Here is a 24,268-nt window from a genome sequence, read left to right on the forward strand (position 1 = left end):
TTATTCTGCTATTGATTCCTTCTAGTGTATTTTTCATTTCAGTTATTGTATTGTTCATCTCTGTTTGTTTGTTCTTTAATTCTTTTAGGTCTTTGTTCTTTAATTCTTCCAGGTCTTTGTTAAACATTTCTTGCATCCTCTCCATCTTTGCCTCCGTTCTTTTTCTGAGGTCCTGGATCATCTTCATTATCATTATTCTGAATTCTTTTTCTGGAAGGTTGCATATCTCCACTTCGTTTAGTTGTTTTTCTGGGGTTTTATCTTGTTCCTTCATCTGGTACACAGTCCTCTGACTTTTCATTTTGTCCATCTTTCTGTGAGTGTGGTTTTGTTCCATAGGCTGCAGGATTGTATTCTTCTTGCTTCTGTTGTCTGCCCTCTGGTGGATGAGGCTATCTAAGAGGCTTGTGCAAGCTTCCTGATGGGATGGACTGGTGGTGGGTAGAGCTGGTTGGTGCTCTGGTGGGCAGAGCTCAGGAAAACTTTAATCAGCTTGTCTGCTGTTGGGTGGGGCTGAGTTCCCTCCCTGTTGGTTGTTTGGCCTGAGGTGACCCAGCCCTGGAGGCTACAGACTCTTTGGTGGGGCTAATGGCACACTCCGGGAGGGCTCATGCTGAGGAGTACTTCTGCTGCCAGTGTCCTTGTCCCTGTGGTGAGCCACAGCCGCCCCCTGCCTCTTCAGGAGACCCTCCAACACTAGCAGGTAGGTCTGGTTCGCCTTTTCATCTTGTCTATCTTTCTGTGAATGTGGTTTTTGTTCCATAGGCTGCAGGACTGTAGTTCTTCTTGCTTCTGCTATCTGCCCTCTGTGGATGAGGCTATCTAAGAGGCTTGTGCAAGTTTCCTGATGGGAGGGACTGGTGGTGGGTAAAGCTGACTGTTGCTCTGGTGAGCAGAGCTCAGTTAAACTTTAATCTGCTTGACTGCCGATGGGTTAGGCTGGGTTTCCTCCCTGCTGGTTGTTTGGCCAGAAGCAACCCAACTCTGGAGCCTGCCTGGGCTCTTTTGTGTCGCTAATGGCAGACTCTTGGAGGGCTCACGCCAAGGAGTACTTCCCAGAACTTCTGCTGCCAGTGTCCTTGTCCCCACAGTGGGTCACAGCCACCCCCCGCCTCTGAGGAGACTCTCCAACACTAGCAGGTATGTCTGGTTCAGTCTCCCCTGGGGTCACTTTTCCTTCCCCTGGGTCCCAAGGCACACACTACTTTGTGTGTGCCCTCCAAGAGTGGAGTCTCTGTTTCCCCCCATCCTGTTGAAGTCCTGCAATCAAATCCCACTAGCCTTCAAAGTCTGATTCTCTGGGAATTCCTCCTCCCGTTGCCGGACCCCCACGTTGGGAAGCCTGATGTGGGGCTTAGAATCTTCACTCCGGTGGGTAGACTTCTGTGGTATAATTGTTCTCCAGTTTGTGACTCACCCACCCAGTGGTTATGGGATTTGACTTTATTGTGATTGTGCCCCTCGTACTGTCTCACTGCAGCTTCTCCTTTGTCTTTGGATGTGGGGTATCTTTTTTTGGTGAGTTCCAGTGTCTTCCTGTTGATGATTATTCAGCAGTTAGTTGTCATTCTGGTGCTATTGCAAGAGGGAGTGAGCGCACGTCCTTCTACTCCTCCATCTTGAACCAATCTCCAAAAGAGGAAGAAACTTTAACACAAGAAGAATTCACCTTAAATTCTTATATATAAAATAATATATAATCTGCTGCATGAGCATCAGCAATTTACAGTTTGTCAGACCTCTATTTAAAAAGGAAGATGTGGAAGTTTTCTTGGTATATTTATCTGATTCAATATCTCAAACTAATTGACCTCCCTGCTTACCTGTGGTACTTGGTTTTTCTACTAATTTTGGAAGTCGAGCCCTCTTGTCAAATCTAGTGTGCTACCTAATATTTTCCTAGCTATTAAATGTTTTTCACGTTAATTTAGCAAACTTCCTGTTACTTCCATGGTGCTAAACAGGCTGCCATTTGTATTTACTATTAAGGAGCTGCCTTTATTCCTAATGCAGTTTTTAAGTTGCTGTTTTGGTTTATTGCCACCGTTGAAAGTTACCAAGGATTTTACTTGAGAATTCTTTATAGGAGGGTAGGTCACATTTACATTTGAGATGACTTATAGCAAAAGATGAGATAAATTTTAAAATGTCTCTATTTTAGTTCTTTCATTATACAATGGATACAAATTACCCCTCACTTTCAGCATCTTAAGTAAGGAACTCTGATTTTTGATCTCATAATTTTTAAATTGATTTTGGTCCTAATTTTTAAACCTAAGCAGACTGCATTTATTTGTTCTAACATTTATATGCAGGTTTTGACTTGGTTGGATGGTTTGAGTTGTAATCCTGTTATATTCATAATGCAAAGTGATCAGCACACCTAAAACCGCATTATTGTTTTTGTTTTTGTTTTTTTCTGGTAAGGGAATGTCTCATCCTCCTTGAAGGTAAACTTAATGCACCGAGTTATTTGTTTTTGTGTATTATTTATTATAAATGTGTGTGATTTATAATTCTCATTAAAGAGTGGTGACAGGGCTTCCCTGGTGGCGCAGTGGTTGAGAGTCCGCCTGCCAACGCAGGGGACACGGGTTCGTGCCCCGGTCCGGGAAGATCCCACATGCCGCGGAGCAGCTGGGCCCGTGAGCCACAACTACTGAGCCTGCGCGTCCGGAGCCTGTGCTCCGCAGCAAGAGAGGCCGCGACAGTGAGAGGCCCGCGCACCACGATGAAGAGTGGCCCCTGCTCGCTGCAACTGGAGAAAGCCCTCGCACAGAAACGAAGACCCAAAACGGCCAAAAATAAATTAATTAATTAATTTAAAAAAAAAAAAGAGTGGTGACATCGTTTCCCCTTTCTGGAAGAGTGTAGGAATTTCAAGTTAGAATTATTACATTGGTCGGCAGGCTGTAGAATAATCATTCTGTGTTTCTACCTACAGGGCTACATTTGAATGTAAAGAGGTTCTTTTGTTTTCCCCTTTTCAGGGACAAATTCATGAACATGGTGGGCCAGGTGTTGTCTAGGTGCTGTGAATCAAACAGATCATCCAAAAACAAAACAAGCAAGTTTGCTCCTGATTTCGTGAACCTTTTATTCTAGAGGAAGGAGAGAAAGGGCAGAAATAATCAGATGAACAAAAAAATATCATCCAGAGAGAAGTGCTGTGAAGAAAATAAAACTGGATGAAGTTTTAAGGGTAGGGCCGAGAGGGCTGCTTTCGATTAGGTGGTGAGATTTGAATGACCATGAGGAAGGAAACAGCATTCCACGAACAAGGGACAGTTAGTGCAAAGGCCCCAGAAAAGAACTAGAATGTGGGACAGTGTGGCTGAAGAAAGTTGAGCAAGAGGAATGGTGATGAGTTTCAGAGACCAACAACCAGGGTTAGGAATTTGGATTTTATTTTCTGTGTGATGTTCAGTTTTAAGCAATGAAGGGACGAGATCTCATTAACATTGTTAGACAATCCCTCTGGCATATGTGGGAAGAATAGATTTTAGAGTTGGCATGGAAGGGGGAGACCCAGTAGGGCCATTGTGGTTGGAGAAGGGAGTTGGCAGCATAGAATCAAGTGATGGCAGTGGGGACGTGGGAAGTGGGGCGTTGGGGATGTGTTTGGAGAGTCAATAGGACTTGGTATGTTGACTCAGAATCAGGGTTGGCAAACTCTTCTGGGAAGGGCCAGATTGGTCAGTATTTTCGCTTTGTGGGCCATACGGTTTCTGTCACCTCTGCTCTCCTCTGCCCTTGTAGCAGATGATATGGAAGCAAATGGATTGGTAACATTCCAAGAAAACATTTTTTAAAAAAATTTTATTGGAGCATAGTTGATTTACAATGTTATGATTCTTTTCCCATATAGGTCATTACAGAGTATTAAGTAGAGTTCCCTGTGCTATACAGTAGGTCCTTATTAGTTATCTATTTTATATATAGTAGTGTGTATATGTCAATCCCAATCTCCCAATTTATCCACCCTGCTTAGGGCCAGATAATTCTTTGTCACAGGGGTCCATCCTGTGAATTGTAGGATGTTTAACAGAATCCCTGATCTCTGCCCAGTAGCATACCTGCCTCTACACCCCCTCCCCTGATTTGGCATGACCCACTCATGTATTTTTTAATAGTCTCTTTAAAAAGTCTTTTAAAATTTTCATGCCTTTATCTGGCACCAACAATTCCAGTTTGCCACAGGCCTGCCATTCCCTTTTATCGTCCATCTGGCCTCACACACTCTTCTGCGTTACCTGCCTGCAGACAGCGGAGTTCGAGACCCAAAGATCGCATGTGTGCAGGCACTGACGGGGGGCACGGAGGGCATGGACCTGCCGTAGGCCTGTTTCCTAGATATTTCTTTTTACCATCATCATCATCTCAAAATTTCAGGAACTGACTGCTTTTCCTTTCTTTTTGGTTTAATTTATACTTTTTTAAAAAAAAAAAAAAAAAAAGGAAAGAAAATGTCCTCAGACCAAAATTTCAGGAACTGACTGCTTTTCCTTTCTTTTTGGTTTAATTTATACTTTTTAAAAAAAAAGGAAAGAAAATATCCTCAGACTTTTTTTTCCCTTGATGCTGGAGTTTATTTTCTACCTTTACTTTGGTTCCATATGAAAATTAACTAGTGGTCACCTCCTCGGGATGGGGACTCCGACGTGAAAAGCATCTGCTATGAGGAACGTTATTACGTTTCTTATTATTATTATTTTGCCTTCTCTGATACTAGTTTTGCAACCTCACTTCATTGAGATTCTCTTTATTGGAAGTGGTATCTTCCTAGCCTCCCCTCTAAGCATTTTGCAGTTCTGAACATTTTCAAAACTATTCTCTGAGGCAGAGAGTTTACTCAGGGTAATATTTTTCCACCTTCCTTCATTTTCCTCAAATTAAATCACACATTCTTAACCGCCATCTGGAGTTAAGTGTCTGCTATGGTTTTTATTGAGTCTGTCTTTGCATTGCCACCTGCAGATTTAAAAACATTCCCCAACTTGTACCTTGCCTGTTATTTCCCCTTTTTGTATTCCTGCTCAGAGATTACTCATGTCCCTTATTTATGAACATAATCCTTTTTGGTTCTGAAATCTTGTTGGTAGAATCTTAATGTCTGAAAATAGCACTGGGTCCTTAGGAGTGTTGTTTCTGCTGGCAAAATGGAACTTGCCTTTTTGATGCCAAGTTGGTACCTGGTTTTATTTTATATTCCTGTTCCTTTTTGTGTTTCTAATGTTCTCAATGTTTTTTGTTTCTCACCACATACAGCGAACACTATTCATTCTTTCGTTCATTCAGTGGAACTTCAGCACTGTGCTAATCTCTCGTAATAGATGAATGATGTGCAAGTAAACATCTAAAATACAGCGTGGTGAATCACATCCTCTCCATTTCCTCGTGCTTAATTCTTTTTCTAGAAATTCCATTTGCCATATTACCTTTGCCTTGAAAAATTCTCATATACTGTTTTTGTGATTTTAACATTTGAGGCACAGTTATTCAAAGGATCCTTTTGCACTGTATCTTAGAGTAGCAGTCATAATAGCTAGGCAACTGCAATGTGGAGCAATTTTAAGATTCTGTGATAGAGGGAATTCCTTTCCATCCCTGGTGTCGGCTATCAGCTCACCTCATTCAGCAACCTAAGTTTTTATTAGACATTTATTTTGACAGTTGGTATGTTCAGAGGCCATGGCATGAGGAGAACCCATCGAAAACTCTGTATTTAAAAAAGCTTTCTTGTAGTTGCGTAAACACTAATCAGTTTGTTTTAATCATTTGGAGATAGTTGGAATTAGGTATGTGCTTCCTGAGATATTTATGTTGTTTCTAAATTGAAAAATGTTCTCCGTCATTACTTTTGCCATAGATACTATTGACCAAAGGGGGAAATGCTTGCACTGGAAAAATAAAAGCAGTGCCTGTGAATTCATGGGGTTCTTTGTTTATGTAGTCTGCCCCTGCAAAGCCACTTTCACTTTGACTTTGGTGGGTGAAGGAAGAAGAGACAGTTGTTTTTTTATCCCAGAGTTTCTCAGACTGGGCACTCTTGGTGTCATGGCCTGGATGATTCTTTGTTGTGAGGGGCTGTCCTGTGCATCATGGGACGTGTCACAGCGCCCCCGGCCTGTACCCACTGGAGGCCAGCAGCACTCTCCTCCTCCCCAGCGATGATACCCAGCAGTGTCTTCAGACATGGCCAATGTCCGCTGAAGGGCAGCTGCAACCTGGACTGGGAACCATGGCTTTAACCCCTTCGACACCCTTTGTTTTTACTTCTTGGAAATGCTGCGTCTTATTTTTTTTAAGATGCAAATGAAATCAGTTTATGGATTTTTGTGTGTTGAACTTGGAAGGAAGAGATTTCACGGAAGAAGTCCCCATTTCTTCTCAGTCATTGCTTCTGCATCAGCTCAGTGATGGAAGTAACCCCTTGGCCATGTTACATCTCCCTTCTGGCTTCCTCTCTGCCACTTGCTAGCAACACAGCCTGAGCCAGCTATGGGCAATGTCCCCGAGCCTCCGCATTATCATCTGAAATATAAATGGACCTGTACCTTCCTCAGTACTGCAGTGAGGATGGAATGAGATGAGGGCTCATCTTACCCACACTGCTGCCCCATCCTGATGGAGGGTTGACTGCCCTGTAGGATTGGTTGGGGCTTAGGAGAAAGGAGGTGGATGAGATGCTCAGGCGGTCCTCCCATTTTCAATACTTTAGGAGTAGTTTTCTGGGGTAGAGAAAAGAGAAGGCAATTAAGAGGCGCCGGAAAGAAAAACGTGGCTGGAGGTGTACCTTCTGGTCTGTGGTGACAGTGATTTTCAGTAAACAGTGAAATGAGAAAAAGCAGGACAGAGTAGCAGGTTATTCATGAAGTGAAGTTTTTCGAAGGTGTAAGACTCTCTTTTAGAGATTATATCCTTCCTATTTTTTTTTTCCTCTGCAGAACTATCCTTTTACTTATAGAATGGTAGTCGGTTGTTATTTACCTCCCACTTTTTTTTTTTTTTTTTTTTTTTGCGGTACGCGGGCCTCTCACTGTTGTGGCCTCTCCCTTTGCGGAGCACAGGCTCCGGACGCGCAGGCTCAGCGGCCATGGCTCACGGGCCCAGCCGCTCCGCGGCATGTGGGATCCTCCCGAACCGGGGCACGAATCCGTGTCCCCTGCATCGGCAGGCGGACTCTCAACCACTACGCCACCAGGGAAGCCCTACCTCCCCCTTTTTAATGTTCCTAGTTTGCAGAATAAGGAATTGGCACCTTGTGACCAGTCTCTCAAATCTGTTTCGTGAAAATTTGCTGGTCCCTGAAATCTAAAATGCAGGAATCACTGCTGTAGGGAAGGAGGCTGTCAGGAAGTTAGGGAGAGAAGAGGAAAGGAGGGAGGATGCTTGGAAGTAATGTGTGAGTGGGGCTCTAGAATCCAACCATGGGAACGTCTGCCTTTGTCTTAGCAAGTACTTCCACGGTCTCTTAATCTAGGGAGAAGCTGGGCGTGAGCTCAAGGCCAGGGATGGATTCATCATTTTTCTCTGTGTTGCCCCTACAAAATACTACATTTTTTGGTTAGACTCTTTCAGAAATTCTTTGTCATGTATAAGTTATTAGGGTAACCCAGAGAATGTTCAATCCAAAAGCAAGAGAAAAATTGGGTGAACTGTACACGTTCACTGTGCATGGGGTGCCCCAAAATATCCATGGCTAATTTCTTCCATATAAAAAGCAGTCTCAAAAACTTTATGACAGGGCTTCCCTGGTGGCGCAGTAGTTGAGAGTTCGCCTGCCGATGCAGGGGACACAAGTTCGTGCCCCAGTCCGGGAAGATCCCACATGCCGCGGAGCGGTGGGGCCCGTGAGCGATGGCCGCTGAGCCTGCGCGTCCGGAGCCTGTGCTCCGCAACGTGAGAGGCCACAGCAGTGAGAGGCCCGCGTACCGCAAAAGAAAAAAAAAAACACTTTATGACAGCTTTTAAAAATCCATTTCCAGTGTATTTGCATTAAGTTCTAAACCTGGTTAGAGACTCATTCCCTTAAAAAAAAAACCAAAAAAAAAAAAAACCTGCCAAAATCAAACAGGAGAGGGAGCAAAAGAATTCTGGCATTTGATCTCTACCGTGAGCAACGCGTTGAGTATCTTCTGCACTATAAATGCCTCCTGGGGGATCATGTGCGTTGTTTCCAGTGTGAATTTCTGTTACTTACTCTTCCCTGCCATAAATGCAGTGTACTTCTTCACAGCAGTGCCCTGTTGTATATCTCGTTCCCAGCTAAAATATTTATTAAATGGCCTTGCAGTCCTTGAATTTCCCCTGCCTCTTAAATGTACTTGACCGATCAAAGTTCTTTCTAATTGATATTCATCCTGAGTGGGACAGTGTGTGTGTTGGGGAGTATGGGAGTGAAACTGATTCCCATATTCTGCCTTTAAGCAAATCCAAGTGGAGAAATGAGTATTGACTCACTGAATCCTGAAATCTAATAGTTGAACAAAACATAAGCTTCTACTGCTTCCCATAGCTGTATGGGGTAGCAATCATTAGAAACTGACAAAGTCAAGGCAACAGCTTTTTTTCCTCTAATTCACATAATCACTTAGACCAGGGCAGATATTGTTTCAGCAAGAGGATTTTGAAGACATTTAATATCTCCATGGGAGATGAATGGGACTGCTCATCATATGTCCTTTGCTCTTTAGAAAAACATGACTCTTTAGTAAATGGCTCTTTATGTCTGACTGCCAGACGCTGTGAATAATGCAGTGCTTTTGGACTCACAAGTCGGATCCCCTTGCGGTTGTTAACCATGACCCCTGCCTTCCAAAGCTAATATGATCTTCTAAATTGAAGAGATGGGAGTCAAGTTTGATTCGGTGCCGGCGGTGGCTTCCGTCGCAATTAAGCAGTTCGGTAATGAAGTTAATTGAAATGGCTGAATAATAGACGCCCTTACCGAGCAGACAGGAAAACTGCCGTCCTATTTGGCAGAAGTACATTGTGACAGGAAAGTGATTGTCACACCCAATAAGGCTGTTAAAACTGCTCCAGAGATTCATGGATTTGGCTGAAGAAAGGAACCTGAAATAGTTTTCATCAGTGTGTGTTTGCCTTTTGTAGGGAAGGGTGAGACATTTGGAGCTTTTTAACTCAGTGTTGTCATAAAAGTTACTTTTCTAAACAAAGACGTGAAGGTGTCCTTAACTGAAAATGTGCTTAGATTCTCCAAGAGCCCCTGAGAACACACTCATTTGCTGGGACCAATAACTGTTGGGCTTAGGGTTGCTTTGTGAGCCTCCAGTTAAGTCTGCGAGTTGAGCGCTTCCCATCTGTTGTGATAAGGAATTTAGAACACAAGGTGGCACAGCAGAACCTTGCTCTCCACGCAGAGGGAGGTGGAGGTGAGTCTAGCGGAGCCTGGCAGCTCACCAATAAATCAAGGAGCAGCCCAAGGGTCAAGAGCTGTTAAGTAGTCACAGCAGTGATGATGGTGATCAAAAGAAAGGCCAAGCCGCCCTCCCCTTTACCTCATCCACTCTTCCTGCATCCCTCAAGACACAGGCTCACTTCATAAGCTCACATCAGTCATGCATTCCTTCCAAAGATATTTATTGAACTGGGGGCCAGATACCATTCAAGGGTGGGGAGGCTACCCCTAGCATAAGATACAAGGTCCCTGAAATGGAGACAATAAATAAGTAAATGATAACAACAAACAATATAAACGATAAACAAGTAAACAAATGTATTAATTTTAGAGACCCACAGGGTCTCTGAAAACAAATTGGGCTGTGTGAATACAGTGGGACAAAAAAGGTCATTTCCAATCTGCTGATAGCCTGGATCCCTGGATGGCTTCTCTGAAGAAGTGACATTTGAGGAGAGCCCTGAGTGATGAGAATAAGCTGCTCCCACGTAGATTGCAGGCACAGTGTTCCAGACAGAGGGAACAGCCAGTGAAAATGCCCAGAGGAATGAAAGGAATGAGCCCGGAAGTGGAGAGAGTGCCAGTCTGGCTGGGGTGCATAATCAAGGGGAGGAGTTCTGGGATTTAAAGAGGCAGGCGGGCTCAGAGTGAGGAGGGCTTTGTGGGACACAGAAAGAGTTTGTTTTTTGTTGAAAGTGTGTCGGGAAGCCACAGGGATATGTAGTCAGGAGTCCATTTAATTTGATTTATGCTGTAGAAAGAGTTCTCTGGCCTCTGTGTGGATGATGCATTAAAGGGGATGAAAAATAAAACAGAGAGACCAGGGTTTTGGCGCTTGCCATCACCTAGGCAAGAAAAGGCGGTGGCAGTGGAGATGAACAGACATTTCAGGATACATTTTGGAGATGAACATGGTAAGAAAAATAAAGAAGCCTCAAGAAGGGCTTCAGATTTTAGGGATTTGGTGTCCTGTAAGTAGAAAACTCAGGATACCTTCCTGGATCTCTTACTTGGTCCTGTGCCTAACTTACATTACTAAAAATAAGCAGCCATGATAAGAATCATCCTAAAAGTCAGTAATCCTGAAGAAAAGGATCCTGGCATGTATTTTTTTTTTTTTAACCTAGAAACGTCTTGGCACCGGTTACAGTGATAGGTTTCCCTTTGGGGCCAGTGACCTTAAAATAAGGGCCCACACAGCATCCTGCTTTTTCACCCCAGGAAAGGAATCCTTATCGGTTTTTTTTTTCAATCAGCTATTTTGAGCTATTGTTTCATAATCCTCACCATACATCCTATGCAGCTAAAAGTCAAACTTTTAACTTTGGAGGCAGTGCCCTGGAGACAAGTTGTCTCTCCTGTCCCAGGGAGACCTCGATGAACTGTTGATAAGAAAGAATGGGTATAACAGGGCCAACCCTTAAGCATTTGTGCAAAAAGCAATTATAATTTGAAATACAGGTGGTAGGAGAGCCGGCTGGGGAGTCTTCCTAAGAGGTAGAAGCATTTATAGACTAAGGTAAGATCTATCCCAAATACCCAAATTACAAACATTTCCAACCCACATAGAGTTAGAGGGCTTTCCTGGAACCATTTGAAAAACTGGCTTAATTCCACCCTTTTAAGTAGATCTTGGTAGGAATATTCCCTGGAGAACAAAGATTGGCCTCATAGTACATCATGACAAATTAGTGGACTTTTTTTTTTTCAATTTATTTTTGGCTGCGTTGGGTCTTTGTTGCTGCGCACGAGCTTTCTCTAGTTGCGGCAAGCGGGGGCTACTCTTCATTGGGGTGCGTGGGCTTCTCATTGCGGTGGCTTCTCTTGTTGTGGAGCACGGGCTGTAGGGCGCCTGGGCTGCAGTAGTTGCAGCACACAGGCTCAGTAGTCGTGGCTCGCAGGCTCCAGAGCGCAGGCTCAGGAGCTGTGGTGCATGGGCTTAGTTGCTCTGCGGCATGTGGGATCTTCCCAGACCAGGGCTCAAACCGGTGTCTCCTGCATTGGCAGGCAGATTCTTTTTTTTTTTTTGTGGTATGCGGGCCTCCCTCTGCTGTGGCCTCTCCCGTTGCGGAGGACAGGCTCCGGACGCGCAGGCTCAGCGGCCATGGCCCACGGGCCCAGCCGCTCCGCGGCATGTGGGATCCTCCCAGACCGGGGCGCGAACCCGGTTCCCCTGCATCGGCAGGCGGACGCGCAACCGCTGCGCCACCAGGGAAGCCCGGCAGGCAGATTCTTAACTACTGTGCCACCAGGGAAACAGTTAGTGGACTTTTTAAGTTGACTTTTTTAGTTCTTTTTCTTTTCCCTCCTGGAGAGAAGGTGCTGTAACTCACTCCTCCCGACTCTCTCCATCTTTTCCCTATCACCAATTTTTTAAAAAAATCCTATTATCAGGTAGTGTCAGAACACATTTTCAAGCTCGAAAAAAGTAGAGGCTTTCGAAAGTATTCCATAGGGCTTGATGTCCAGCCAACCTGTTAGTTATATACAATACCTTAAAAGACTGGCTTCGTTGCCTTCAAATTAGAGACCCATCTTGTTATATTTTAGCATGTGTAGCTTTAGATGGCCAGTGGTTTCCATACTGTGACTTGGAGTAATATCACAGACATCTTAAGAACTCGATTGACTATGCATAGACTCCCGTGCTATTTGTAGAAAGGAAACCCTCTTCCTAGATTCACATCACAGTTATGGGTCCAAGATACCTCGACCCATTGACCTATAGGTTGATAGCCATATATTCCATGAAGCTATATGCAAAATTTGCTATGAATACACTTTGTATGCACCAACACTGTCATTTTAATCCCTTCATAATGGGCTGTGATCCAAAATAGATGAAACACCTTTGAATGAGACTGTACAGTCAGTGTTTAAAAGCACAAACTTGGCATTAGACCAAGTCTTCAGGCAGCCGCTCACCTAACTGTGTGGCCTTAGCAGTGTTATTTAACCACCAGTGTCTCAATTTTCTCACCTGTAATAATAGGGATGCTATTAGTACTTAGACAGCAGTTATGAGGAATAAATGTATGTCAAAGGCAAGCTCTCAGTTCTTGATATTTTTGCACTCAGCCCTTGCTTTTGAAGACCCCCTTTAAAATTTTTTTGTAATTTTTTTTTTATTTAACACCTTTACTGGAGTTTAATGGCTTTACAATGTTGTGTTAGTTTCTGCTGTATAACAAAGTGAATCAGCTATACGTATACATATATCCCCATATCTCCTCCCTCTTGCGTCTGGGAAGACGCACCCTCCCTATCCCACCCCTCTAGGTGGTCACAAAGCACCGAGCTGATCTCCCTGTGCTATGCGGCTGCTTCCCACTAGCTGTCTATTTTACATTTGGTAGTGTATATATGTCCATGCTACTCTCTCACTTTATCCCAGCTTACCCTTCCCCCTCCCCATATCCTCAAGTCCATTCTCTATGTCTGTGAAGACCCCGTTTTTATTTACTTATTTTTTAACAAATGAGAGGAGAAGCTGAGTTGGTGACCCTTCAAGGTGTTTTTCAGGTTTTCAAAAGCCAACAGTAGGACTATCCATGTTATTTCAATGGTACCCTTTTTGAAGTGACCGTTTATCTTTTAGGAATTGCATGAGGGCAATTCATCCATCTTACCTAGGTTTTGGAGCAGCCCAAAGTATTAATGACTCCTGTCTCTCCTCACCTGTGCCAATTCAAGGCTTATGACTGAGGTGAAAGGCTCTGTAAACCATTAGCAATCAGCAGCCTTGCAAGCCATTTATTTCTCTTCAGGACGTATTTATTAGGCTATATGTACTGTGTAATTGAAGCAGACTTCTCCATAGCTGTAAAGCTGTACAACTATATTCTTAATCTTCTTAACAAAATGCCACCTGACACAGCATTGGGAGCTACTTAGTCCATACGTCGGAAGTCCAACTGTCTTTTTAAATTATGATGGCCATAATATTTCATAATGACCATTATGAGGTCCCCAAAGGAAAGAATGTCTTCATCTTTTTGGAGACATTGAGCCTGATGCTCTCGTTCTTGGCAATTGGTATCATTTTTGCATTGAAAAATTCTGCTGCAGGGTTGATGATGGTATTTGGCTAAAGGAAGGAGAAGAAAAAGTGAAACGTGAAAATTAGAACCATTTTTTATTTGGTTTTATGGATTCAGTTTTGTGATATATCGTGTTTGTAAGGTCCTTCAGTGGAAATGTACTCTGGTTTTAAACTTGGCCTTGAGTTTATGCTGGCACACTAATTTAGTTTAGGGGGAGAAAAAAACCCTTAAAAAAAAGGTCATCATCATTATTCAATCTAGCATCAATTATTGCATGTTGCTCCCAGCCCCTTGAGGCCATGTTTAAATGCTGGCCCTCCCTCAGTGTTCATTGTCCTCCCTGCGCCCTTCTTCACAATGGATTAGCTTTCTTTTCTCATGCTCCCAAGAGCAATGGTGCTCCCTCTTATCACACACAGCACTTAGCACTGACCACACTGCATTGTAAGTGTTGCTTTGCTTTTTTCTCTTTTAAGACAGACTGTGAAGTCGTCCAGGTCAGGGCCATGACTGATTTACCTTTATCTCTTGAGTCATGCTTCACTAGGCATATGGCAGAGCTCAGTAAATCTTGCATGGATGAATAGGTACATGGATGGTCCCTTCTCATGATTCAGGTCTTAGCTCAAATACTCTGTCTTCAAGAAAGACATGCTTGGCCACCGAGTATAAACTAGCCATGCATCCCAGGCTACTGTTCCATTATCCTGCTTCATTTTCATCTCCGAAGTTATCACTCTGAAATCATTTGCGAAGTTGTTTCTTCTCTGTTTCCCCACAGAATGTGAGCGCTGTGAAAACAGGACCTTATAAGTTCAGTTCAGTGCTTTATCTCATGCCAGCTCTTGGCACATAGTAGGCCCTTAGCCCAGTTTGCCTAAATGCGTGAGTGCATTTTCCCTAATTTCCTTCCTGCCCTCAGTGGAAAGAATTAGGGCTGACTGTACCTACCTTTTTCAGTTTTCTGAGCTGTCCTTATTAGCATTTCACCAGTAAGGCAAGGGCAATTTAAATTTATTTCATGGTTTATATATTATGTATTAAACAAAACAACAAAATACTAATTGGCAGAGAATGGTGCAGATGGCTTTTTTTAGAAAGGTTACTGACCATTAATGTTAATTGTTTAGAGCCACTGGTTTGCAGTCAAATAATCATCAATTCTGCCTTGCCAGGAAAATCACAGGTTTTCTCACTCTGTTTTTCCTGCACCCCTTCCCATCTGTACCTCGCTGATCTCTTAGTATTTTCATCCATCATCATTACTTACTAGGTTCATAATTTTTTCATGCAGCAGCATTTTTGCTGATAAATATTAGCGTTCTGGTGTGTTCTTTAATGCAGTATCTCTCCTCAAATTTTTTTTAGCTGTTCCCTTTAGATCTTCCCAAGAAAGAAGAAGGAAAGCAATGGAACTTTTCCCTTTCTGCTTGATCCTTCTCATTGTCCCCTCTATTTGCAGATGAAATATTTTACATACACTGTTCTTCTTAGAGGCACAGACTCAGCTAAAGTGAACCTCACCCTAGGAATTCTAACACCATAGCCATGTGCTTGGAGGAGATGATTTAACCTGAGGATCATAGACCCCGGTAGAATGGGTTTCTCAGGGTCCCTGGTCGAGGTTTCAGAGACTCCTTGAATTTGTATGCAAAATTGTGTGCTTCTGTGAAGCTTTGCTTCAGAGAGGCTCTAACAGCTTTTTATCCCGTTTTCAATCAAGGCCATGGCCCAGTAATTTAGTAAGTAGCACAGACATTTGAGTAGAAATGGCAGTCACTGAGCCAAGAGAGAGCTAGAAAAAATTCCAGTTATTTTTTAATCTAGCACTGCACTAAAGCTGATAGGTATATCCCATTGTCCAAGCACACACAGTATGGCAGCAACATTCAGTAACAATTAGCTGTTTATGATTACAGCTCTATTGTATGTAAAGTCTTGGAAAATACCAGTAATAAGAATATGAATGATCTATTCATGCTAGCATGAATAGATCTGAAGCAACATTTTAATACATCTTCCTCTAGTCTTTGAGTGTATGATGTATGTGTGATATATACATATATCTATTTTTTAACAATGAATTTATATCCTCTGGCAGTTTTAAATCTGCTTTTCATATCTTATGTCATTACCATTCTCCCACGTCACTGAACAGTCTTCACTTTTACAATCCATTCATTTTTAATGAATTCATAAATTTTCATCTTGTTGATATAACAATATGTTTGCTCATTCCTTTGTTCTTGGAAATTCAGATTGTTTCCATTTTCTATCTTCTTTAAATAACACTGTGTTGAACATCTTTTTTATGTAAATCACTGTGAGACTCTCTGCTTGTTCTCTTAAACTCCTAATGATAAGTTTAGTGAGTTAAAGTCAGCTGTAATCTTTGAGTCCGACATTTAGGATTACGTGTTGATAAGTTTTAGAATAAGAGAGAAGGCTAGTGGGGTCCGAAATGAAAATGTGCTCAAAAGTAGTCTTAGCATCTTTGGAATCTAAGACTAGCCCCTGGCCAAGTTCTCAGTCTTCTTTCTGTGGGTTTCCTTGGGCTCCATGAACTAACTCTCTCTCTTTCTAAATATATATAAGTTCCTTGCTTCTTACACATGGCATTACCGTATTCAGCACCAGGACAGTTGTTAATGCAGCCTTTTGCTACACAACCCTCTAAAGAATCCCATGTGTTTGATGATATGTGGATTAGTGACATAGTGTTTGTCAGAAAGCTGAGGAGGAAACCAAATGTTTCCATTAATATGCTCAAATCTAGAAACCAAGTACAAAGGGGATGAATATCACAATGAAACCAAAGTAAATTGATGACACAGTACAGTTTTGTTATTTGAAGATCCACTTTGCATTTGACAATGACTTTAGGATCCACCCTTTCCAAGCCCTTTGCATGATTTTTCTTGCTTCTTTCAGATAGTGAGGTTGGTTGACATTCTCACTTCCTTTAAACCTAGAGGAAATGAGGTCCAGGGAAGACCATTCTCTTTCCCAGCATCTCAGGTTTTGTTCATCTCGGTGCCAAAATGGCAGTGATTGCCTTCTTTTTGGCTTCCTGATAGCCCGGCTGAGCTCTCCGATGTCTTCCCTGTTTCCATTTAGTCACTAGGACAAACACAGGTCTTAATTTCAATAGGATGCTTAAAGAAACTCATTATGTGTATATTCATTTTGGGAAAAAGTAAGCAAGTCTTGGAGGATGTAGAGGTCAGTGATGGCTCTAGAGGTTTAAATATGCAATAAAATGTTCTGAAATTTGCTGCATTTGTCTTACAGAGGCAGTATAGACTTTTGTTTATTGTGGTATCTGTGGGTATGTATATGTTCATAAGTAAATAAAGCTTTTCTTGTTGTAGAAGATTCTAAAATAGGTAATAAAGCCATTCATGATCTCATGAGCCCAAGAACACACACTTTAAGTGTATAACCTTCTATTCTTTGTTTCCAAATGCTTATGTATTCTGTTACATTTTTTACTTTTTTCATATAAACTTTTGTGTACAACCTTTTTAAAATTCCACCAAGAATAACATTTGCCATTTAGTTATGTGAGAACATGTTCAGTAGTGTAGTTTATGGCCTTGATATTTAAGGGAAAGAGATTCCTCCTCCTCCTCCTGTTAATTGGTCAGATCTCAGTCACCAGCAAAGAATTTGCCATTTGTTTTCTCCAAAGGGACACCTTTTTCATTGGGAACTTGAGAAATTCAGGTCCCAAGCTTTTCTCACTTCTGTAGATCACACTTAGACTCCCACTTTGAAGGTACACTTTCCCGTGAAATTGTCTGGGATCCCTTTGAAGTAGCATTTGCCACCTCCCAGGCTCTAAGAGCAGATGGTGCTGTCCGTGGATTCTTTCTGCTGCATCTTCTCAAGATTCCCCTTCCTCTCCCTGAAGGGAGCAGACGAGCCTATTAGGACAGGTGCTGTCTCTGTCCATATGCCTCCTCTGTAATATGTGACACGACTCCTACAAGTACGCTTCCCGCTTCCACTGGGAGCACAAAGTGTGCCTTTGCCCTAAGGAAAACCACTGACGCGCCATCGAGTGTGGGATCGTGCTGCTGCCTGTCACCCGTCCAGTGTGGGATGGCCGCACTCACCTCCAGCTAGACAAGGGCCACAGACCAGGATTTCTCGGTCTTGGAGAATTCTTCCAGGGATCTCTTTTAGTGCTTCCCATCAGGTCTTCCCAGCTATTTTCAGTCTGTCTGAATAGCTCTGAATTAATTAACGTTTATTTTTAAATTAATATTTTATTGCGTCAGCAAGATGTGAATTTGGTGTTGTTGAAAAAAATTCTAGATTCAGGCTGAAGTCTGCTTAAACTAGTGCATCCAATCCCTGCCCCTTCTTTCCCCACCGGAAATACAATACTTCAGTTACCAGTTTTCATGGGTGACAGTCAAGGAGAGGGTGTGTGTCTGAATATGGTTAACACCTGGCTCCTATGGCTGCCCTTCTACCTCGTGCTGTTCTCATTCAACGTTATAGTTTGGAGACCATCCATGCTGTTACCCATGGAGTTAGCTCGTACCTTTCAACCTCTGCGGACGGCTTATAGGTTGGGTGTCCCTGAGTTTATATAGAACTGCCAGTCATTTCCAGGTTCCCTTTATACCAGCCGTGCTGCACTGAGCATCCTTGTACCTGCATAACCTTTGGATGTGTGTGCGAGTGTTTCTCTCTGATAGAGAATCCACGGTGCTGTTTATTTTATACATGAAAATCTTAACAGGTTGAGAATTTAAGATGGTCAGTTTTAGAAATGATGAGCAGAGTGTGGATGGAAGTCATTTTCCCTGACTTTTCCTAACTAGTTGGAGATTCTTTACAAAGTTCTGTAGAGGGTCATTGGGACCTTGGGTGACATCAAGTCTAGTAAAAGCTCACTCCAGTGAAGTGTTGTTTATTCCAATGAACTAAGAACGTCAGTCTGAATTAGGGAAAAATCTGTATTTAAAGATGGGATATTTGACCATTTTGAAGTGTACACAGTGACCCAAACTAATATAACTTGATACAATTCCTTAAGGGAATCACATTAATGAACAAATTAAGGCACCTAATAATTTTTTTTTTTTTTTTTTTTTTTTTTTTTTTTTTTTTGTGGTATGCGGGCCTCCCTCTGCTGTGGCCTCTCCCGTTGCGGAGCACAGGCTCCGGACGCGCAGGCCCAGCGGCCATGGCCCACGGGCCCAGCCGCTCCGCGGCATGCGGGATCCTCCCAGACCGGGGCGCGAACCCGGCTCCCCTGCATCGGCAGGCGGACGCGCAACCACCGCGCCACCAGGGAAGCCCCCCTAATAATTATTTTTAAGAAAAATGACATCTAAATTGCTCAAGACAGTTATTCTCATCCATAGGCAAAATATTTCCCCTACGTATTTTTTGCATTTTAGCATGCTAGGCAAATGATTTTTCCTAATTAGAGTAAGATAACCATAGCCACTTTTTTTTCCCCCAAATGGTATAAATTAGCAAAGGAAGGTAAAAGCGGTTGACACTTGAGGGCCTGCTCTGTGCCAGGTATGAGGCTTTTAAACATTTTGTCTCTTTAATTATCACAACGAGTACAATGAGTCTTATTCTCTCCACTTCATAAATTGAAAAACTGAGGTGCAGAGGACTTTAAAGCAACTCACTGAAGGTAGCCTGTCCGAGTTTGCAGGACTTGAAAGAGCAATAATCCTCGTCCTACTGTATTATGGTTTCCTTAAATGGGGTCCTCCAACCTTCTTTGTCACAATCTTCTGGGATGTTTGTTCATACTGCAGATTCCTTGGCCCCTGAGGGTGGCTCCTGGGATTCTGCATTGATAAGACGCTGCCACACCTTCCATGTGCACTCTGAAGTCCCAGAGCCACTGTGCCAGACCGTGGTGACCTCCTCTTGGTGATGTGACGAGCCGTGCCAGAAGAGTGCCCCTACTGCCTGTCCCTGTCACGCCTCTCTTGCAGGGGGCCCATTAGCAGCGCTCCTCTGGGTGGCTTCCTCCTACTCGCCCACTTCCCCGGCCGCCTGTTACTTGCGCTGAAGTTAGCATGGCTCCTGGTTTGACAAGTCACTTCCAAGAGAGTTGAAATCGTTACACTACCTAGGGATTATGTTCTAAAAAAGGTTGACCTTTCCGGTGCAAAATCATCAGATCCCAGCACATCAGGTCCTGCGTTGTGCCTAACACGGGTGGAATCTGCATTTTGTATTCTAACCTTGGCTCAGACCAAAAATTACGAAACAAAATGAGAGGACTGCTTGCAGAAATGATTACTTTAAAAACACGGATAAATGTTTTTATGTTCCTTTCCAGCCCTCCTTTGCCACACTTCCTTGGTGACAGATTTTCTATAAGTCTGCCCCTAATGGCTTCTGACTTTCCCAGAAGTGAGATCAGCGGCCCCTTTCAGCTCTCACCCTGCCACTAAAGACAGGGTTTTGGAAGAGCCAGCAAGGTTCAGTGAGCCCCTTTTTCTCCTCTGCCTTTCTCTTTCTGCGTTATTATCTTTTTCTCTCAGCTCCATGAAATTTCTCTTTTCATTCCCCAGCAGGATGCTTTTGAGGGGCTAGTCCCAGCAAACTGAATGGGAGTTTGCTCGGATGAGTGATGTGCGAAGGGGTGTGCTGACGATCCAGAGGGTGTCCTAAACCAGCTTGGATTTGTGTTCTGTTCTGGCAAAAGAGCATCCGGTTTTGTTTTGGTGTTCAGCTCATTCAAGTAAAGAAGGCATTTCCTCTCCTAAAAGGCAGAGGGAAAAAAAAAAAGGAAGAAAAAAAAGAAAGACAAAAAAAAAAATTAATTTTAACCATTTACTCCTCTGAAACTAAATATACACCCCCTTCCTCTGTCCTGATTGGTCCACTTCAGTTGACAAGTGGAAAGGAAAGGAAATATCCTGGACTTAATTGTAAATTAAGTCGCTCTTAATCCAGAAGAGCATTTGAGATTCTGTCCAAGTGTTCAATTTCCCAGGCCGCTGAGGTCTGTGAATTTCTTTTCCCAGCCTCCAGGCTGCTGCAGTACAAGTCAGCATAGCTAATGCAGATAGATCTCCAGCCTCTCCCTCTCCTCCTCCCTCTGCTTTGATTCGATATGAACAGCCTGGTAACTCCGATGCTGGGGAGAAATCTGACATAACTCTGCAGATGGCTAGGTTGCCATGAAACACCTGGGGATTGTTCTTTAAGGAAAAGGTAACATTTATATGCTAATGATTTCTTCCCCGCTTCCCTCCTTGTTGCATTTTTTCCAGGGCTGCCAGTTCCCAAGAAGAGCCCAAAGTCGGTAAGGACTTGTCAGTTACTTGGTGCTCGTTTTGGGGGGGTGGTGGCTGGGAGAAATCTGACATAACTCTGCAGATGGCTAGGTTGCCATGAAACACCTGGGGATTGTTCTTTAAGGAAAAGGTAACATTTATATGCTAATGATTTCTTCCCCGCTTCCCTCCTTGTTGCATTTTTTCCAGGGCTGCCAGTTCCCAAGAAGAGCCCAAAGTCGGTAAGGACTTGTCAGTTACTTGGTGCTCGTTTTGGGGGGTGGGGGGTGGCTGGTGAGGGTTGGGGGGAACGCTATCTGCCTGGACTTAAATGTGTTTTAGAGTGGGTGGAGGAGACAAAAACCAGGGCTCTTTTTATTAAGTTCTGGGGATCCGTTTCATATGGAAGGTATTGGGGTTTGTCTTTAACTGTCTAGTGATGTGTAGGCAGGCTGCGGGAGCCTGGATAAAGAATGCATGTTTGGAATCTTCTCTGTATAAATGCATCACAACTCTCATTTCAGTGGATGAGTTTCTTAGATGTTTTAATTTGATACAAATGCTACTGTTTCTTTTGAGAGAAGGAAAAGACAAAAAACTCTACCTGCTTCCTGAGTAGCATTGCTCTCAGCTGGTGTTTCAAGCCATTCACATGGGTAGATTCTCTCCCTCAGCTTTCTCTTGCACTGGATGATGAATTATTTAAGGATTTTAAAGCCTGTAGGTTTATGGTAGAATTGCTCAGCCCTGTATATATGCCCATACTCACATGGAAAATGCCCCAGCCCTGAGAATAAGACATTTCCTTGTTGTGGAAATATCTTTTGTTGTTTTGCCAGCTTTAGTGGCATTGTGCTGCAGGTGTAGGAGTCTTTAAAAAAAAAAAAAATCAATGTTATGCTGTCCTTTCTAATCTGGTTTCCCTGAAGATGCATTACCTAGTTGACATGTTCGCTAATAGCTTTGAGGCTCGAGCGTTTCACTTGGTGGTGGTGAGCTTTTGCTCCCTGGGCACTGACAACAAATTAAAATGCTACTTAAAACCTCAAAATCTGGAACTCTGATGCCTGTGAAATTGATGTGGTGAAAGAAGCATCCAAAATCATTAACAGTAAGATAAAGAGGGGTGTACTTCTTTGTGGCTTAGAGTATTGGGGGGAGGAGGAGTTGACAACCTCTGCCATCCGGGAACGGAGAACCTTTAAAACTTTGCAGCTTACGGTGGTGCTGCAGCTGAATTCTTTCCACCTGTCTCCAAGCCTGGCAGCAAGAGGCAGAAGTTTATTCAGGAGATGAGAGAGGGAGCTTCCTGCATTTGTAAACCTTACTCCTAAGTTCTCCAAAGAGAACAACCTGCAGTAATTGATTCCCGTGGCATGGTGCCATGGTGATGGGAACACGTGACTTCAGGGCTGCTTCCCTTGTCATTTTGTGTTAATGTCCAGGCTGAGAAGTGCTGGTAGGTGTCTACATTGGAACCACAGAGATGCCAAACAAAGCCGTGGCTGCTGGATTCAGCTCAGCTGCTTTACCTGGCAGCACGGCTTATATTCTTTCTGCTTCATCTCCAGAAAAAGTGACTGCAAACTTAAATTTAAATAATGTAGAGGAATTGTGTGTGTGTGTGTGTGTGTGTGTGTGTGTGTCCCTCCTGGGGTCACAGTCAGAAACCTATTCAGCATTCAGAAAAATAGAAGCACATCTGAGAGATGTGTCACATGAGCTTGAGTTAGCAACAGTCGTCCTTTTCTCTCCCGCAGCCCCAAGCATGCTACCTGAGGCATGGACTTATTTTACACCCTCCACATGGCATGGAGTCTTGACCAGAAGCGTATACTGCGGGGGGGGGACAGCTTGGCACACACAGCATGACATCGGGTAGCAAGGTGTTCTGTTTCGTTTTGCATCCCATTTCAACTTGCTGTGCAAAAGGATTTTTGTAGAGTCATTTGCATCTCTTCTCTTCCAAAGTGTTTTGGAATTCCCCATTGAACTCAAAGGGTATCAAACAGGTACAGAGCCTGCATTCACCAAGTCAGTTAAGAGAATTCCCCATGACTGCTTATTTTGGAGGAAGTCATGTCATGAACAAGCAGCAAACCAATTACTCAGGCTGCATTCCTAGGAAAAAAAGCTCTCTTAACTGCGTTGCCCACAGTCTGCTGGCTCTTAATTACCACAAGCTAAGAGACTGGTGTGTTGCTGGGTTAGAAAAGAACCATCCCCCAGCTTGGGGCTTGTCCTTCGCTGGTTTCTCTGCCAGGACAGGGATGATGGCTTTCACAGCACTGCTGGCACACTCTGGCAGCTGCTGTGCAAAAGTAGGGGGATATCAGCCAAGGTCTGCTGTTGCCAGTGGAACCTTGTAAACATCTGTGATCAGTGGGAGTTCTGTACAGGTGGGTTGAAAGCTGTTTCCCTTTCCCAGTTTGAATTTTGATGAGGTCCTGCTAGAGAGACAGATGATGATAGGATTGTTCTGGTAGGGTCGGAGGGAATCCATGGGGAAGCTGGATGACGTGGTTCTGGAAAGTCATTCCTATAATGACAGGCAGGGCCAGGTGGGCTACGGAATGAAACGCACACTGATTGTGCCTGGGTTGTGATACGCTGAGAGTTACCATTAGCTCTGAGATATACCGTTTGAACCCAGGACCATGTCTGTTCTTTATTCTTAGAGGCTCCTGCAATTGTTGGCTTGCTCATGTGACTGACAGCTTCCTTTGCCCTCATACCTTTTTTTTTTTCCTATAAAGGTTTTCAATGATTAAGTAGTTGGGTTTATTAGAACAGAAGGACTTCTCTTTTTGATCTCACTTCCCCTCCTGAATAGCCACTGTAACTTACTCTCACGCAGCAATTTCACCTGCTAGATTTAGTGTAAATGTTAAATTTATGGTTTAAATACTCAAGGGGGACAACAGCAGTGTCTTAATAAAATTTAACTAATTTAATACCCGGACATCCATAGCATCAGGGATTTTTCTGCCAAATGGCAGAGACAAAAATAAGACATATTTGCTGTCAGGTTTTAGGCCTCACTGGGAAAATGGTTCGGTGGTCCACTTTAATCATCCTGACTGGAAACTTGTTTAACGGAGACCCTTGGTCGAAATCACACACAAGGATTTTGTGTGTGAACACTGAAAACTCTAAATATCACACCAAACCCTGAATTTTAGGTAAGTGTTCACCCAGGTTTTTTCACTAGTTCATTTCCCAACTATTTCTTCCTTTGCTCCCTTCTTTCATCTGTCCATTTGTCCATCTGTCCATCCACCATATATCCATGCATCTATCCATGCATTTCTCTTTTATCCACTCATCCATTCATCCTTCCATTCAACAAGTTGGTGTTGAAAAACTACTAAGTGTCAGGTTTGGTGTGAGCCATTGGAAATGATATAATAAATAAGATGGTGCCCTTCTTCTTGGAGCTTATAAATGATTTATTGATTGCTCCTTTCAAAAAAAGAATTCATTGTCACAAATCATTAAATTTTTTTTTTTTTTTTTTGGGGTACACGGGCCTCTCA

General features: G+C 43.2%; 1 protein-coding gene across 9 annotated transcripts in view; it reads left to right on the plus strand.

Annotated features, from left to right (window-relative positions):
* The window catches only part of MAGI1 (membrane associated guanylate kinase, WW and PDZ domain containing 1), a 651,320-nt gene that overhangs the window by 584,099 nt on the left and 42,953 nt on the right, over positions 1-24,268 (plus strand). For 8 of the 9 annotated variants that reach the window (XM_028478786.2, XM_028478787.2, XM_028478783.2 and 5 more), the window contains one exon: positions 20,730-20,761. In XM_028478786.2, the coding sequence (XP_028334587.1) occupies positions 20,730-20,761 (32 nt within the window). Of the gene's footprint in view, positions 1-20,729; positions 20,762-20,942; positions 20,975-24,268 lie in introns of all 9 variants that reach the window. The other variant, XM_055079512.1, reaches the window with a different exon arrangement.

This window comes from Physeter macrocephalus, chromosome 18 (assembly GCF_002837175.3).
Source record: "Physeter macrocephalus isolate SW-GA chromosome 18, ASM283717v5, whole genome shotgun sequence".
In the NCBI taxonomy this organism is placed as follows: Eukaryota; Metazoa; Chordata; class Mammalia; order Artiodactyla; family Physeteridae; genus Physeter; species Physeter macrocephalus.